Source organism: Chelmon rostratus, chromosome 19 (assembly GCF_017976325.1).
Source record: "Chelmon rostratus isolate fCheRos1 chromosome 19, fCheRos1.pri, whole genome shotgun sequence".
NCBI classification, from domain to species: Eukaryota; Metazoa; Chordata; class Actinopteri; order Chaetodontiformes; family Chaetodontidae; genus Chelmon; species Chelmon rostratus.
This window is the reverse complement of record NC_055676.1, coordinates 11428614-11445800: the sequence shown is the minus strand read 5'-3', so window position 1 is coordinate 11445800 and position 17187 is coordinate 11428614. Positions and strand designations below refer to the sequence as shown.

The 17187-nt window shown below is 42.6% G+C and overlaps 1 protein-coding gene across 2 annotated transcripts; it reads left to right on the top strand.

The window, feature by feature from the left end:
• Positions 1 to 160: 160 nt before the first annotated feature.
• Positions 161 to 17117, top strand: mrrf (mitochondrial ribosome recycling factor). 2 transcript variants are annotated; one of them, XM_041960147.1, is made up of 8 exons: positions 204 to 255; positions 341 to 382; positions 3358 to 3528; positions 3680 to 3832; positions 8154 to 8272; positions 13542 to 13633; positions 15175 to 15334; positions 15786 to 17117. In XM_041960147.1, the coding sequence occupies exons 3-8, from the start codon at positions 3360 to 3362 to the stop codon at positions 15861 to 15863; spliced, it is 771 nt and encodes a 256-aa protein (XP_041816081.1). In that variant the 5' UTR covers positions 204 to 255; positions 341 to 382; positions 3358 to 3359; the 3' UTR covers positions 15864 to 17117. The 2 variants fall into 2 exon arrangements, with proteins under 2 accessions (XP_041816080.1, XP_041816081.1); XM_041960146.1 differs by lacking the exon at positions 341 to 382 and having other exon boundaries at positions 161 to 255.
• The last annotated feature ends 70 nt before the right edge of the window (positions 17118 to 17187 follow it).

The window sequence follows — 17187 nt, the reverse complement described above, 5'->3', positions numbered from 1 at the left end:
TTGTTTAACTGTCTATGGAGCCGCGAGGAGGAACTCGGTTTTATGTTTGGCATCCTCCGTATGTATCGCCACGAGACTTCGAGTCACTTGCTCTGTCGCTTCAGACAGGAACCCCGCTCATTCGGTATACGCCGTGTAAAGTTTCAAACACACAACCAGACGACGGAGTAAGTCGGCGCGTGATGATGACAACATAGACGTCAAACGCGGTCTTTGCTTAGCTAACACGCTCCTGTGAAGACTTTAAACTTGAAAGTAAGTATGTTGTTTGGGTTAATTTCGATTAAAAGGCTGTGGTTTGCGAGGTTGGAGCTGGAATTAACGGTCATGTTTTATTTAGCAGCTACGCGGTTGATGCTGAAAACTGAAGAAGCGTGAAGCTGTGAGCACGTCCCCATCACACCGACCTTCACACAGCTAAACTTGCATGAAGTGTTAGGATCAGTCAGTTATACCAAGGCTTTGTATGTACGTCTTCTTTTTAATGGGCATCTGCGTGGTATCTGCCTCGACAGGGAACGACTGGCAGGACTGAATGGCATTAAGAAAACAGTCACAATATAAAAGGACATACTGGTGTCGACATATCAGAAAAAACACATGTTCAGATGCCCAGCTGAGGTTCGTTGTTGTCGCCCGCATGATTAAAAAAAGTCAAACTGAGCTGTCATTTTTATTTCACAGGGATATTTTAATAGAAATCAGACACATTGATGATGTACTGCGGTCCAGTCAGTGAATAGTGTAGCCTAGGACCGGAAAAGGTCAGGCGACAGATTAAAGTAATCGGCAACAATCACGATAATCAATTAAAAGTAATTTGTTAAGCAAAAATGTCTAATATTCTCTATTTTATAGCAACGTACAATTAATATCTCAGCAACCAATTTGAACACGTGACCTTGGGTACCAGGAAGCTGAGAGCATCATTTGTTGCCATTTTCTGCCATTTTTTTTCCTGGCAGAACTAAATTAAACAGTTAATCAGTTAAACAAAAAAATACCTGAGAGGTTAACTGATATTTTAATATAATTGTGTGTGCAGCCTGGACAGTTTGTTTGACGTGGCAGAGCGTCGGCGTATGCTCTTCTGTATTATTGTTTGCTCATGTTGGAAAATAGGCAGAGGAGAGATCATGCGGGCTCACCAGCTGGCTTCTGCCACTGGAAGAAAGAGAGGTGTGTCTGCAGCTGCTGCTGTGTGTGAAATCTACAAGATATGCGGCTACAGTATCCCACTGAACACCTGTGCTTCACTTTTTCCGCTTGGCTTCCGCTCTAAAGAGATCCGTCACCGTCCCACATCTGAGCCTATCTGCTCTGCCACAGTGCGCCGTATCATATCAGCTTGTCAGGAAACTGGCCAGCCAATGGATGGGTTTGTCATGGGTTTGTATTGTAGCTGGTGGTCCACAGTCTAGCCTAAATATTGCCGTCGGGATATGTATGGATTTCAGTTAGTATCTGGAGTCAGTGCTGGAACACAAGGGTCTTGTGGCATGGCCGTAGCAACAATCGGATCTGGGAGTTTTGGCTTTTAAATGGCCTGAGGAAGAATTTGCAATCTACAATTTCACAAAAACGGCACATGATGGGCTGTTTAAGGAAAACGTTTCCGGACACCTATTTTAATCCTCTTCGATGAGTGGAGAAACACCTTCAGCTTTCAGTTCAAGTTCAAGTTCTTTATTTTTCATTTCCACAACAATCACAAGTAATTCCTAATTATCATTTTACAGAAAAAATATGGTGCATTTGGGAGAGTTCTTCTCATTTGCGACCAGCTTGTCTCTAATGCAACAGTGTGACTTTCTTTCTCTTCACAGCTTCCAGTTCTAAACACACAGCAGTCAATAGAGGATGTCAGTCAGGCTGCAGTACGCTGCAGGCTGTTCACAGCCACTGACTGTGAAAGACGGGCTTCAGCGTGTTTGTGTCTGTGGGTTTGGATATCTCACAGTTTGTCTGTGCTTGTCTGTGTGTTCACCGAGGTTCAGTGCCACAGTTCACACACGAGAGCCAGTCTGCGAGCTGGGAGGTGGTTAGTCCAAAGAAAAGGAGTGGTTGGTCTCCTGTTGTTGTGAGATTTGAATGGTTCCCCTTCAGGAATGCCCAAACAAGTGTGCGTGGGCTGAGTGTCGCCTTTGTTTTGGCCTATAGATTTCTGTGTGTAAGAGGAAGAGAACGAACGTGTTTGGGATGAAGTGTAATTGTATATAATGTGGCCTGTAGAGTTGAGTGCAGGAAGTTCTCCAAGAGCCTCTTTTCCTCCTCTGTACTTTGTATTGACAGAGAAATTCTAAAGGCTCAGGTCTGTTATCCAGGCGGTGAAACCACTTTAGTATCTTTTTTTTTTTAAGCAAAAAACAAACATTTCCCAGTTTCTGCTTGTCAAGTTGTGAGGATTTGTGGTTTTTGTTTGCCTCATGTGATAGAAAACAGATTATTATGTTTTGTACATTGAAGTGTTGGAGAGTTGGTCGGACATCTGAAGCCATCACCGTCTGGCCCTAAGAAATTGTGGCGGACAGTTTTCACCATTTTATAAACAAAACAATTCACTGATTAGTGAAGAAAGTAACAGACTTAATTCCCAGGAGACATTTTGACTTGTCATCATAGCAGGAAAATTAATGGCTCCTTTCCATTAAGTTGCCCAGTAAGTCAGCGCTGTGAGTCAGACCGCCACAGCACCAGGACCTTGGAACCAGCTCCCTGAATAATAACTGAACTGTGCTCAGCTGAACAGGGATGGATGATATGACAGTCTGTACTGCGACCATCACAGATTTTGCTCTACCATTAATTTTGTGGTTGCTGTCACTTTGGCATCTTTGCCATGAGGCTCTATGTATGGCAGTGTGGGAGGAGTTGCATATGCTGCTGTTGAACTGTACTGCATTATACAGACAGGTGTTTCTGTTATTTTGCCCCCCTCCTCTTACATCAATGAGGCTGGGCTAAATAACAGGAACACCTCTCAGTATAATTCAATACTATTCAACAACACAACAAACGACATCCCTCAGAATGATCATAAAGTGGTAACTGAATGTTGGTTGCAAACAGATATCGTTGACACTGCAAATGAAATATATATGATAGTATTTTTTGTCATAAATGGTCACAATATAGAGAAAAAAGACCATGGTATCGTTGTACTTCAGAATAAGATGTAGGCCTACCTCCTACTGGCTGATATGAGCTATTGCTTTATTTCAATCAGGATTAGCAGCCGTGTCTTTAGCTGGTCTGTGAACAAAATCAGATTTAATCAAATGTTTTCCTTCCAAATTCAACAAATACCTCATCTAACATTTTTGGTAACTTTCTCATTATTCCTTTTTCTCTTGACAGTTATGACTTTGAATCACTTGAACATGCTACGACCGCTGCTTTGTCAGGCCCTGGTGGGACAGCTCAGGCCCCTCGTAGCCACCTCCAGGGTCACTGCACCGCCTCTGTACCCCGCCACCACCTTCTACCCTGCTGCATGGGCCAGGCTTTATGCCACAAAGAAGTCAAAAGGTCAGTGAGGAGACTGGAGTTCACATGAGTGCAACTTCTGTGCTTCAGTTGGCATGAATGTGGGTTAGTTGATTAGACGTTATTTGTCTTAGATATGAGTCTCCACTCTTCCCTCACTGCCTTTCTCCTTCCCCTCTCTTCATCTTCCAAGCCAAGGCAAAGAGCCAGTCAGCTAAGGTGAATATTAATTCAACCCTGGTTCAAGACATCATCAGTCTGGAAGGAGTGGAGGCGGAAATGACGGATGTTCTCAGTGCACTCAAAGATGACTTCACACGCAACCTCAGCATCCGAACCTCGCCTGGTATTCAGCTTACCTCTGTTTCTTTCCTGGACTTCTTCTCGTGTCGTCTGCCTGCCTGTGTCTCCCTACGTCTCTCTTCTGTTTGTTTCTCAAACTTAACATGCTCATGCACAAAGGCCAAAAAAACGCATGAATAATTTGACTCTCAAGTTCAAAGTTTAAGTCTCCTTACAGAGAGGAGAACTTTCTTGAATTTCATTGCTTAGCTTGCTGTTTCCTTTTAGTGTTAGCTGGGTTAAAGAAGAGAAACATACTAGAACAATAGGAATATCACCCCACATACTGATTTCTACTTTGAATTTGAAAGATGAATACCAAACACCAGACGTCACGCCGCAAAAAGCCAAATCTAAGTGAGATGAAATATCTTAAATCAAGGTTATTTTAAGTAACATTTCCCTAATTTTATCGCTTTTTTTCCTGTTTTTAAGAGCTGACGTTTTGCAGTGCACGGATACATGAAGTGTGCACTGACTGTTGCAGTGCAGTTTTATTTTTCAACTGCATCCTGTTCTGTGCACACAAGACCTTTCCTTCTTAACAGCACATCACAGGCACATTTTGAACTCAGTTAGTCTTCCTCCTCCTTGTCTACATCTACCTGACAAAGCGCCTCAGGCCTGAAAGTGAGCCCCAGTGTGACCCTACCTTGACTCCAGTTTGACCTCTCTTTCCCCAGCTATATCCAGGTCTTGACCCTTTGCCTCTGGGTTCTAACAAATGGGAGCTGGGCTCAGGGGAGTCAGAAGTGGGGTGTGTAATGGAAGCTCCTGAGGGAGGAGGCAGCTGCTACAGACTTCAAACTCTAAGTGTCTGAGCTGTTTTCCTCCTTGGGATGAGAAGTGCGCTTTCTCTGGCATCTGCAACATGTGCAAACCTTTTTGCTTTCACACACAGCATGCACAATCTTGATTTCAATGGCCCGTCTTGTTCAACTGTTTCATTGTTCTTAACTCATTTATCTGTCCGTTCTTCGTTTTGTTCCCTTCAGCTTTTTTCTTCCTCCACTCATCATTCAGTAATTTCTTGGTCTGAGTCATTTTCAATCTTCGGTCCCTCCCTTTACCCCTCCATCACTTACTCTTTTGTTTTGTTTATCCAACAATTCCCAGATTTAGATATTGGCCTCCACTCACACCATACTTTCAATCTCTATCTCCTGGTTTTGAATTCAAATTTGTTATTGACCCACGGGGAAACATTTGTTCACAGGTCAAGAATTTTTGAGAGTTCCCCACTTTACTCCCACCAACTCGTCAGTCCACCTCCTCTTTCTCTTGTCAGTTTTGCCTCTTTCTCTCCATCCTGTTGTCCTCTCTGTCTCCTCCCTCCACCTCTCTCTATCCCTCACTGCTCTCCTCCCGTCCCTCCGTCCTCCTCTCTTCTGTCCAGCTGCACAGTAATCCAGGGAGGCAGCAGGACTTAGAGCTGACAGGAGAGATGAGATGGTGGAATGGAATGACGTCATTTGTCCAAGTGTGTGTGTGTGTGTGTGTGTTCGTGTGTGTGTGTGTGGGTGTTCGTGTGTTCGACAAACCTCTCATCTGGCTCTCATTAAGCTTATGAGTGTGTGTGTGTGGATATGACTGCATGTACTCATGTGTGCATGTGTTTGTTAGTGTGTTTCAGGCGAATCATATAGCAGACAGTCACAGACAGATAGATGCAGAGAGAAGCTATGACCACCATATTGTGGTTAGTCATTGATGGGTGCTCCAGCCCAAAAATAAGCTCAGTTTCCATGGAAACTTTGTTAAGACAAAGTGGACTGAGACACAACAACAGCAGTTATGTAAAAATACTCAGAAATACCTTCAGGTACCAACAGATCTTCCCAGAGCTATTGGAGCTTAAAGGAGTAGTTCGACATTTCAGAAAATACACGAATTCACTTAAATGAGAACACTGATACAAGTCTGATGTCTCTCTGTTGAGTGCTGGTTGCCTGGCAACTTCAAGGTGACTACAAAGACTAAATGGACTCATTGCTCCCAAATATATCAGCTAAGTAATTTCCAATAAAACCAGAACAACACCACCACCACACATTAAAGCTGCTATAATCAATATGTTTTATATGAAGAAGGGTCGAACTAGTGAGAAACTCATGGATAATCGTCACCCGACTCCACTGTTTTCCTCCTGTTTTTGCATCTTTCAGCTCACTGTTTTGGTTTTACGGCCCACAGCTTTACTTTTTTGATTCACTGTCACTCATGCTGCTCTTGCTGTTTTTTCTAGACGCAGCAGGTGAAGACTCTAAAAAACAGCTGTAGGTTATTTATCCAGCACCAAGCAACAAAGTTGACAAACACGGTACCATAGTTGAGCATTTAACAGCTTAAAAAAACAGATATTTCCCTTAGGAGTCAGGTGAGACCAAAAACAACCAAAACAGACTTACATTCACCAGGTGACCAGAAGCAGGACTCTAAACGAACGCTAATGCTGCTCTATAATTGTTTTTGTGTGTAGATAGTAAAACTTTAAAGTAAAGCAACTGTATACTAACAAGTTCAGCATGTCCACTTAAAAGCTGATGATATGTGAGTGTTGCATTTACAGCTCGTTAGACTCAAGTCATCAGTCAAGCTCTGGTGCCGAGCAAACAACTGCACACCTTGGTGTTAGTCAAAGGCAGCTAAAGCTGGCTCGTTTGTGTAGTCGTGGCTGAGCGCAGTGAATGCAACATGGACCAACCAACCACATGATGATGACACATCTATGAACGGTAAAGATTAACTAAACATATTTACCCACATCTCCGCTGAACAGGACAGCTGCTTGTTACGTGATGATCATTTATGACGATGTGGAATTGTTCATGTTAGTAACTCCAACTCAAACAAACCGTTTTTAGAGGAAAAGCAGAAGAAATATTTATTATCAGTATATGTAATGTTTTGCCGAAGTGTTCTTCGTCACTTTGGCAACTGCTTCCAAAGCCATCCTCTCTCTGCACCCCTGTACCCCTCCTCACCCTCCACCTGCGTAGTTACAGAAATCTCTGTCTGTCTCTCCATCCTCCTAAAGCACTCGCAGATGTGTAGGTGCTCATTGTCAAGGCACAGGTAACAAAGACGGACAGGCAGAAGGTCACAGATATGGACATGAACTGTCTGCATATACACAGAGAGCGCTGTGAGACGGACTGCGGGACAGGCAGGGTCTGAGCTGCACACAAATGGATGTTTGAAGTCAGACAGGGAGGCAGAATAATTGGCAGGCAGGTAGACAGTAATTGAGTCGGGCTGCAGCCTTTAAATAAAAGGTATCCATTTCATCACATCATATCAACCTTTTGTTTTTAATTTCTTCTTCTGCATCTAATCTCTGACCGCTACATGTATGTTTTGGGCCCTCAAAATCATATGATAAATTGGTCGTATAGAGAAAATTACACCATTGGCTCACCTCCCCTTCACCCCCCCTTCCCTTTCCACACACGCCACCAGCACAGCCCCCAGTGGGTAAGCTGGGAGCGGGTGATGTAAGGCAGAGGCGGAGAAGAAGGAAACAACCGCGTCTGAGGTTAGCCAGATGGAGGAGAGGGAGAGGGAGAGGGGGGAGTGGATGGAGTGAGGGTGTAGAGGAGGAGAGGGGAAAGAAGTCAACTCATGTGGGCAAACTTACCGTTGCTTCACTCAGTGTTGACAGTGACGAGAGACTATAGACTGTGGAGACTCTCAACAGTCTGACAATGCGCTTTAATTTTTCTATTTTTGTTTTTGACTTACTCTTGTGGCTTCATCTGTCTGTCTGTCTATATATTTTGTTAATCTGTCTGTCTGACTGGATGATGGACGCTGTGTTTTCCTTTATATTAGGTCTGCATGCAAAAAGTGTCCTATAGCTCCTAAACTGTATTTACCACAGCTTGACTGAGTAAAACATATCTGACAATAATACATTAATCTTCACTCTTTTCTTTACTTAAACACATAAGATAAATGTTCTGGGACAAAGATATGTCTGAGTAAAGATATTTTACAGATTAACAATAAACTTTATTATTAAAAACGACAGTATGGTTAAGATAACAGCACATTTTGAACAACTATATTCTTTTAAATTATTGTTTTCTAAATTATATTCAGCTTGAATTTAGAAAAAAGTCAAATGCACATAGAATTCACCCTATAAAAACTTTCTTGCTGCAAATGCTGCTATATTCAATATTGGCTGATATAATTGGCCTGCAGATGTGCAGATGCTCAGAATCACTGCATTGCACATGGAAACAGGAAATGATGCCTTAAATTGTCTATGTAGGTAAATAAATTAAGTAAATAAACAACTAGATTTGTCTATATTTGTTTAGGAGCTCTGGATCACATTGTGGTGAAGACCCAAGATGGGAAGTTTCCTCTCAACCAGCTGGGTCAGGTCTCCATGAAATCACCTCAGCTCATTATGATCAACATGAGCAGCTTCCCAGAGGTAAGGTGCTCACACACACACACAAACACGCACAGCCAAACACGAGAACACACAGATTCTTCGTTGTGGTATCTGTTTGTCACGCGGACAAGCGCACAGTAACTAAAAGCTTTATGAAAATAATCCAAGCACAGACAGATAGACGGTCCTCACAAAGGAAAAGTGAGCCAGACCAGAACTCTAAGCCCACATCTCTGTTTAAATGAAAGCTGACCTGCCTCTCTCTCCAACTGTGTCTCAGATGTTAATTGATTGATCACTCTAGAAGCCCTTTGTTCTGGGGTGAAAGATAGCAACAAGAGCCTAAACCCTGTGTGTGCGTGCGTTGAGATGTGGTTATGTCTGCGTGTGAGTTGTCACAGAATAGGAAATGACCTCATTTTACCCCCGGGTTAGGAAGGAATGGATTATTTTTCTTTTTCTTTTTCTTTTTTTTTTACTCCCTTTTCTCTCCCTCCTTTCTTTCATAGATGATACAACACCGTACTAATCAGAGCTCCAGAAAGATTTTTTTTCTCCATGGGGGCAACTCACATTTTTAGTGGCCAGACTTTCTGGTGGTCTGGAAAATTGAAATGTGTTTTTTTAGCATTTAACACGACATTATACAATCATCTATCCGCAAACAGTCATGACTGATGGGGTAGTTCTCTTTGATCTCATTAGCCATTGGGCAGATATACAGCTACATGGTGCACTGTTTGCACCTCTTCTCATGAGATGCAACTGTTAGCAAAGTTCAAGTGCACTTTTTTAAGGGTTGAGGTGGTAAATTCACCCAGTACGCATACATTTGATATGTGTATATTCATGGTACAGATGGACAGTCTATACCATGTGATGTTTTCACGTATTTGGTTTACCAACAGCCACAGAAGAAGAGAGTGAGTGGAGGAGAGTGAAATTGTAAATTCAGACAGGAGGCATCCCAGCCAACCAATGAGAGCGAAGAACTTGTTACTAAAAGGGGTGCAGCTTGTGTCGAGTGGATGGTTTGGGTTTAGAAAATCTGACACTGAATCGAAAACTGTACTTTGCAAACTTCATTGCACCGCTGTCATCGCTGGAGGTGGAAACACAAGTGACCTCTTAATAAAGCCAAAAGATGTGTGGTGCATCCATTGGTCCAAAAATCAAAGCACAAGACGCACCTTAGAGTCAGAAGAACGTTTTGACAAAAACACTCTGTATGACAAAAAAATGAAAAGATGCAAGGACGTAAAGCATGCCATCAGTACAATGTGGTTATTTTAAACCATTATTAATTGAATTTACAGAACAGTTACTGTGTCTGATATATACCGTCATATGAATACCATGATAGAAGATTTTGGCCATATTGCCCAGCCCAAATGCATAGTGTGGTAAAAGCATGACAAAACCAACATGCATAACTTCAGTATCAATCTACAAAATCTAAAATGAGGAGTCATAGACATGAAGATAAGGAAACATTATGTATAACCTGAGAACTGGAGTCAGCTCAGTTCAATAGAAATAATAAATGATGCCATATTACAGGTGATGCTGGCATATACAAGCTATCAGAGACCTGCTAATAATAATGATTACAGTTATAATTCAAGTTCTAAAAAAGTAGTTTGCAAAGTGTAAAAACAAATGTATACACATAAGTGCAAGAACAAAACGTAACAGCCATGGTAACGGCACTGTGAGGCTGCACTTTAAGCTAAATGCTAATGTCAGCTTGCTTACATGCTTACAATGACAATGTTAACGCACTAATGTTAAGCAAGTATGTTTATTTGTTTACCATCTTGGTTTAGCATGTTAGCAGGCTAACATTCGTTTATTGGCAATAAACAGAAAGTGCAGCCGAGGCTGATGGGAATGTCAATAGTTTTGCAGGTATGTGATCATAAACCAAAATATGAGACAAATGGACATTTTGAACTGATAAGGGCACTAGATAAAAAGTTAAGGGATCACAAAAGTCATTGCAGTTCATCGTGAGAGGGAGGAAAACTCCCAAAGACCTCCATAGTCAGCAGGATTCATCTCCTGGGGACCATGAATGCACAGAAGATGATTGATGGCAGTCCATTCAAAAGTTTCAGAGATGTTTCAGTCTAGATTTCTTTAAAAATCTCATCCATTTTTACATGATTGGGTAACCTGCTCCAGAGTTCAAAGACCTGCATGTCCACAAATGTAGTTTTCCAAGAATTCAAACACATTTACCAGTTTTAATAAACACAAGTGACTTTCAAAAGCAGCACCTGTCTGTCACAACAAAAAACTGCTGCCACCGCTACCTTCCACCACCCTCTGCTCTCCTACCGGTCACCTTTTGTGAACGTGAGACGTTTGGTTTCACCTCTTTGTTCTCTTTTGTACCAATATCACAAAACAACATGCAAATCTACGTGTGTATCAGCCTCTCAGATCTGGAAATCTACCTGAATCGGGCTGAATGGTCTCTCGCTGAGTCTGTTTCCTTCCCAGAAACTCCGACCACAGACCACACACACTCTGACACACACACACTCTGACACACACACACACTCTGACACACACACACACACTCTGACACACACACACACACACACACACACACACACACACACACACACGCTACCCTGTCATGCCCTGCTACCCATGTCCCACACACAAGGTGAGTCCTCAGTATCCAGGGCTAATAGGCTTATAATGATGCCTATCCATTACCAGGCACTCCAGAGGCCCAACCATTGTTTTCCACTCATTCATTAAGAGTAGCCTGTGAAGGGCACAGTGTACCAGCATGCTTATGTCAGGAGGTAATTTTGTGTGTGTATGTTTTTGGATGCGTGTGTGCATGTGCATGTTAAAGCATCCCACCGCTTCATTCGTAAAGTGTTTTCTTCAGGATGTTTTTTTTTATTAAAAACGCGGACTCTCGCTCACATTCCTCACCGCTCGCCCCTTTGCTTTGAACCAGGCCGTCAAGCGTTTGATGTGAAACTTCAGTGTAATTTCTCTTCCTCTCCAACATATTAACCAGAACCTGCACAGCTTTTCCAGAGAAATTCCGCTCATTTTTTTTTTTTTCCCGTAACCACCGGAGTGGTCGTCGGAGAGGGGAAACGCTGATGAATTTGATGCTGAGAACAATCAAACATAGGTATGGGTTGAATCTATCACCCCACGCTCAAAGAGAGCAACCAGAGGGCCTGTACTCCGGATGACTTTAACAAAGGAAAAGAAAAGAAACCTTATGAATTCGTTTAATGCGTACAAATAAATTCCTTTAATCTCACTGCCATTTCTTTCTCCCAGTGGAAAAGGCCAGAAAGGGGAGTCGGGTAGAAAGGAGTGAAAAAGGAAATGTTATGTTATGCTCTTTTTTTCCTCAAGTTGCACATTTGCACACTTTTGTACAGCTCTGCTGAGGGAATTGTCATGCGGTTGCAGAACTGGTTTGAGGAGTGTGACTTTGTTTTGAGTAATTCAAAGGATTTGGCTTCCTCCCCGCTTGTCTGTATGCACTGTTTAACTATAGCTCTCTGGTTCTAATGTAGTCTGTGCTGCACTGAGAGGATTGTATATGGTGGATCAAGTTTTTATGTTTCGCATCTGTGAATGCTGTTTTAGTATTTACCATTGAGTCAACATGCATGCGTCTTCCTCTGCCTGCCTGCCGGCCTTCCGAGCACACACTATTTTAAAGTAAATTCCAATGAAGGCAGTACATTAATCATCTGATATTATCAACACTTCTCAGACCCTCTCAACCACGTCTTTGTCTGATCCTGTGTCGTTCTGCGATATCATTTAGCATTTACAAGCACAGCTGCATCTCCAGCCAGTGTCCATGTTGACACTGGACCACTTGTTCCCTCACAAAACACACTCCTCTTCTTTTCATTTCCCTCGCATTATCTTCGTCCTTTAAAAATATGACAGATGGTGTTTGGGAAATATTAGTTGCATTTTTTTTTCAACTCTCTCAACAAGCCAGCAACAGCTGAGGAGAGGGACATTTTCTGCAGATGTTTCCATTTCTAGTCATAGTTCTGACAAATGTGCAGGAGATATTCTGGGTCCCAAATCCATGACGATCCTCACTATTTACTTCTGTTGATGTAGTTGCTCAGTGCAGATCAGAAGGACACATTTTCACGTTTGCTGTTAATGTGGACAAACCTGTTTCTGATTTGTCAAGAAGATGGCTTTGGATCAGATCGGCTCTTTTCCTTGTTTGCATTTAGACCAAGATTTTTTATTCAGTTAAAAAACATGCGATGTCATGCGTGATGATGCCAGATTTGAAGGGAATGAAGGGAAAGGCTGGTGACAAAACTAACTTTCAATAAAAACATTGCATTTTCAGACAGAGACTTGCACACAACAAGAGGCGTTTTGACTTGGCATAGAAGGAAAGGCGCATGTGTTACTGACAACATTAACAACGGCTCTGCTCTGTTCAGGTGTCCGAGTAAGTCAATTTAATTAAATTAAATTAAATTCAACCATCAGTCGTTGTATTATTTACACCTGCGCTTTTGCTACTGTGACAAGTCAAAACATCTTCTATGAAAAGACCCCATAAGGCAAGAGCATGAATAACCCATATCCAAAAGTCTAGTAATGCTACTATTAGCACAGCTGCATGCATGTGTTGTTTATACAGAGAAGACTATAGCAATTCAATGTTTTATTGCCCAAAAATAATGATAATTACGTGAGGAAGTTTTCTCACATCATCAGTTTTGAATTTTACTTCTGCAACATACAATTGTTATTGCTTAGCAAAAATCAGACACGTGCATGTGTTTTTTTCATCAAACCCATCACCTTAAGATCATTGCCCTTTTCCCATCTTCAGAAACAAGCAGATATCTGCTTTTATATCTGAAAATATATTAGATTTTAAAAAAAATCCAAAAATGAGAACATACACAGTCACATGTGTGTGTTGTGTATGTGTCCATGTCTCATACACAAGCACAAGCAGACTCTCCTGTGAGGTCACCGCGGGTCAACGCCCTGCCCTGCAACCTCTCAGTCCTGTCCCACAGGGCCGACTGCTGACAGTGGCCCAAGGCACTTCCACACTGCATGGGCTTCCCCTGACACACACACCACACCCAAACACACACACACACACACACACACACACTACATCACACTACATACACGCCACAACACCTTAATAATTGCCAGCTGGAGCTGGGCCACTACCTTCAGTTGTAGCTGTGCTGCTTTTCCATTCACCCCTGTGTGTGTGCATGTGTGCGTGTGTGTGTGTGTGTGCGCGCGCCCTCAGGCTACAGCGGCTGCTGCCCGTGCCCTGAGAGAGAATAGCATGAACCTTAACCCAGAGGTGGACGGGACGATCATCAAGGTGCCCATACCCAAGTGAGTTTCTTTTGGACACACACTCTCTCTGTCACACACACATATACACACACACACAAGCAGCCCCAAGGCCAGAAACGCCATCCATCTTATTTAGCATAAACTTCAACGAGTCCTGAAACTATTAACTGATAATTAGCAAATCACTCACTTACTTACAGATAACAAAATGCTAATTGAGCAGAATTTCTAGATCCTTAAGTTTTTTTTTAATTAGACAGAATCAAGTTTAAGACATCTTTTTTCATGCTCTGTTAACCTGTAAAAGACATTTGACATTATTTTTGAGCTTTCGTAGAGTAAATAATTATCCAATAAACCAATGAAATAATCAGTACATTGTGTAATTGATCATAGTTAAACCTTAATCAGTTAAATGCATGGTTTTGAATGTCTCCCCATTAACAAATCCCCTCATCTGAACTATAAGTGACAAATTTATTGACTTTTGTCTGTAGATGTATAGAGACCCCCAGTGTGTTGATGTGAGGGTCCGGTCACTCTCTCTCTTTATCCTGACTAGACCTCTCTCACTCGCTCACTCTCTCTCTTTTTCTGTCTGCCAAGTCAAACAACCTCACAGAAAACTATCCGTCACTCACTCCACTGAAGCACTCTGTGTGTGTATACAGTATGGGTTGTTTTTTTTTACGTATACACACATGTGCTTGTAAGCATACATGCATAAACGCCGGGCTGTGTTCATGTGCACGTGTGTGTGCGCACTGGAGCAGCAGGTGTCTGGCAGAGGAGGGAGACAAGAGTCAGACTGCTTTCCCCCTGCAATCAGTCTCGGCACGCTCCGAGCCTCCATTTGCATTTCCAAAGAGAAGGCGCTCCTTGATTGGCCCTGGAATCAGTAATTAGGCCGTATTGTTTGCGGTAAATAGACGCTGCACTTGGATTGTTTGCAAATAGTCCCCGAGGGAAAAACAACGAAAAAAAGCCAATTAAGGACAAAGATGGCGAGTGAAATGGGAAGTAGGATTTTCTGAGTGATTAACAAATGCAAAGTGAATTCAAAGTTGTTGGGATGACGGATGTTTCAGCTCTGGCACGAGACCTCGGCGAGTGATTGTCGTTTGATGTTCCAACGAGTCAGAGCTAAAATGATTAGACTTGATGCCCACATGCACTTAATATTCTCATTTGCACGTGAGGACGTTGGGTTTTTTTTCACAATGTCATCTCTGCACAATTATGTGTTTTGTATTTTCCGTACAGTACCGACCAGGTGACCGACTAACCCTTTCTTGTCAGGTCTCTGTATGCAGCTTGAAGGTACTTTGAATGTTAAACCCAGTACATCTTACTTTCCTAGACGTCTGGTATCACATGCTTTGGCTCCTCTCAAAAGCAGGAAGTACACTTTCTCCATTGACCTTTTAATGCTAATATCACCCTTCATCATGTCGTCAAACTGCATACAAAGACATAAAAAGGATGGATGAGTTGATTCTTCCAGGGATTGTTATCTTCTCCATTGTTGTCTTCTGTCTTACTCTTTGGTCTTGTCCCCTCGTCTCCTCCCTCCCCCGCAGAGTAACACGAGAACACAGAGAGAACCTCGCCAAGATGGCCAAACAGTTGAGCAACAAGGCGAAAGACTCGCTGAGGAAGGTGCGAGCTAACGCTGTCACACAGGTCAAAAAGGCGAAGGAAGGACACTCAGAGGACACCATACGGCTTGTAGAAAAACAGGTACAGGAAAAGAGACAGTGCTGTTCCTCATAGAGACAGACAGCGTTGATTGGGCTTCATAAAGCTTCTTAACTGATAAATCAGGCTGAGGATGGGAAATTTCAAGGAAGGTTGAGATGAGTGACTGGATGTGACAGATGAGTCACAAACTGAGTCAAAGAGGAAACTGATACCTCGAGCTTAGAATACCTGAAACTGCTGTAACCGCGGCCAAACTGTACAGCTTTCTCTGAAGGGAAATTATAGTTAAAGCATAAAGTAATTTCCTAATTATTCATTTCCAATGGTAGTATTTCACCGTGTGAGAAATTAATCATCAGTCTCGTGTGTTCATATCGCAGCTACTTGATGTCACCCTTAGTAGACATACTCTAGAGGGACGTGAAAAGTGAGCCCAAAATGTACATTCAGGTAGTTTAATCCTTTTCCATCTTCCCCTCTGCCTTCACAGATTCAGCAAATGTCGGACAACATGACGGTGGACATTGACAAACAGCTTGCAGCCAAGACCAAGGAGCTGTTAGGCTGAGTGTGACGGTGGATAGAAACGGACAGGTCTTCTTTTTTGACACGGTGTCATTTGGTTGGAGCTGAACCTACAAATGGACATACATAACAAAAGCAACATGTCATTCTTTACGTGTTGAAAACATACATGGACTCGGTCACATTGAGGACAGAGTTTGTCTTGCTGTACATGTTCCGGTGCTGCTGGCAGAAACTGAGCCTCGGTTCTTGCCCACATCACTGGCAAAGATCTGCTCATCGCTGTTGGGTGATATCTGTGTTTAACCGTCGGCACATAAACAGAAATTGGCACGGAAACAACAACAACAACAACGACAGACTGCCAGTCTCCTCCCTCCTGCCTTGTTACTCTTCCTGTCTTCAAACAAACAGCGAGCGAGGGACGAATGGACTTTTAATGGGATTTGCGGACCTCCTCCTAATCAAACCCCTTGCCACAAGGGCTGTCTGTTTATATAAAACAAGCGCACCCATCTGAATGTAAACTGGCTGCGGGTTTGTCTTGGTGGCGAGAACGAGAGAGGAAGGGAGAGAGAGTTTGTTCCAGAGACGCAGGATATCATTAGCGTGTTGCCAAACATTTGTTTCGCATTGATTCGAAGTCTGTTAAAAAATGCACTTGAGAAAAAAAAGGCCTTTAATTTCTGCCCCTGTCGAGGATTGATAATACGGCTGCTCTCTCGACAATAAAGTCGGGAAAGTAACATTATTGATGGACTCCATTAAAGAAACGCTGCTTTGTACCATGTGCGTCATCTTTCTCGCTCTTGTTTTCTTTTCTTTTTCTCCACTTTTAGTTTGAAGTCACCCCCTCCTCCATTAGTCAGAGTGATAATGGACTTTTCCTGTGTACAGATCTCTGGGCCCTGGCTGCTGGCACCACAGTTGTCCATTAGGAAAAGAGGCTTTTTTAATGTTGTACACTTGGCCCTCTTTGCCTTTAAATATCTGCACTTTTAAAGCCTCGGTCAGGAATTGTAGCATGTGTGGATCAATGACAAGCGGCCCAGCGACACACACATGGCTGTGCTTTCATCTCTCTGCTGTTCAGACCAGCTGGAGGCTTTTCTGTACTATTACGTGGCCGGTGTCTTCATTTTGATCGTGTTTTGTTTTGCTTCCTCTGCTACTGGTCGCAGGCAGCGCAGGTGTTCATTTTAAAAGTCTGCCCTCACACTTGGTCTTATAGTCAACCAGTCACATGATGACTACAGTGCTGCAACATTGCACACATTTTTAAAAATGCATTTAAATTGGGAAAATTAAATGAGGAATAGTGATTGTGCAGCTTCCACTGTGTTCTTTCTCATCTTTGGTGTTAGCTG

Coding starts and splice junctions, on each gene's coding strand:
- mrrf (XM_041960146.1), top strand. CDS start 3,360: ATGACTTTGAATCACTTGAACATGCTACGACCGCTGCTTTGTCAGGCC. Junction 3,529..3,679: donor TGCCACAAAGAAGTCAAAAG/GTCAGTGAGGAG, acceptor TCATCTTCCAAG/CCAAGGCAAAGAGCCAGTCA. Junction 3,833..8,153: donor CAGCATCCGAACCTCGCCTG/GTATTCAGCTTA, acceptor ATATTTGTTTAG/GAGCTCTGGATCACATTGTG.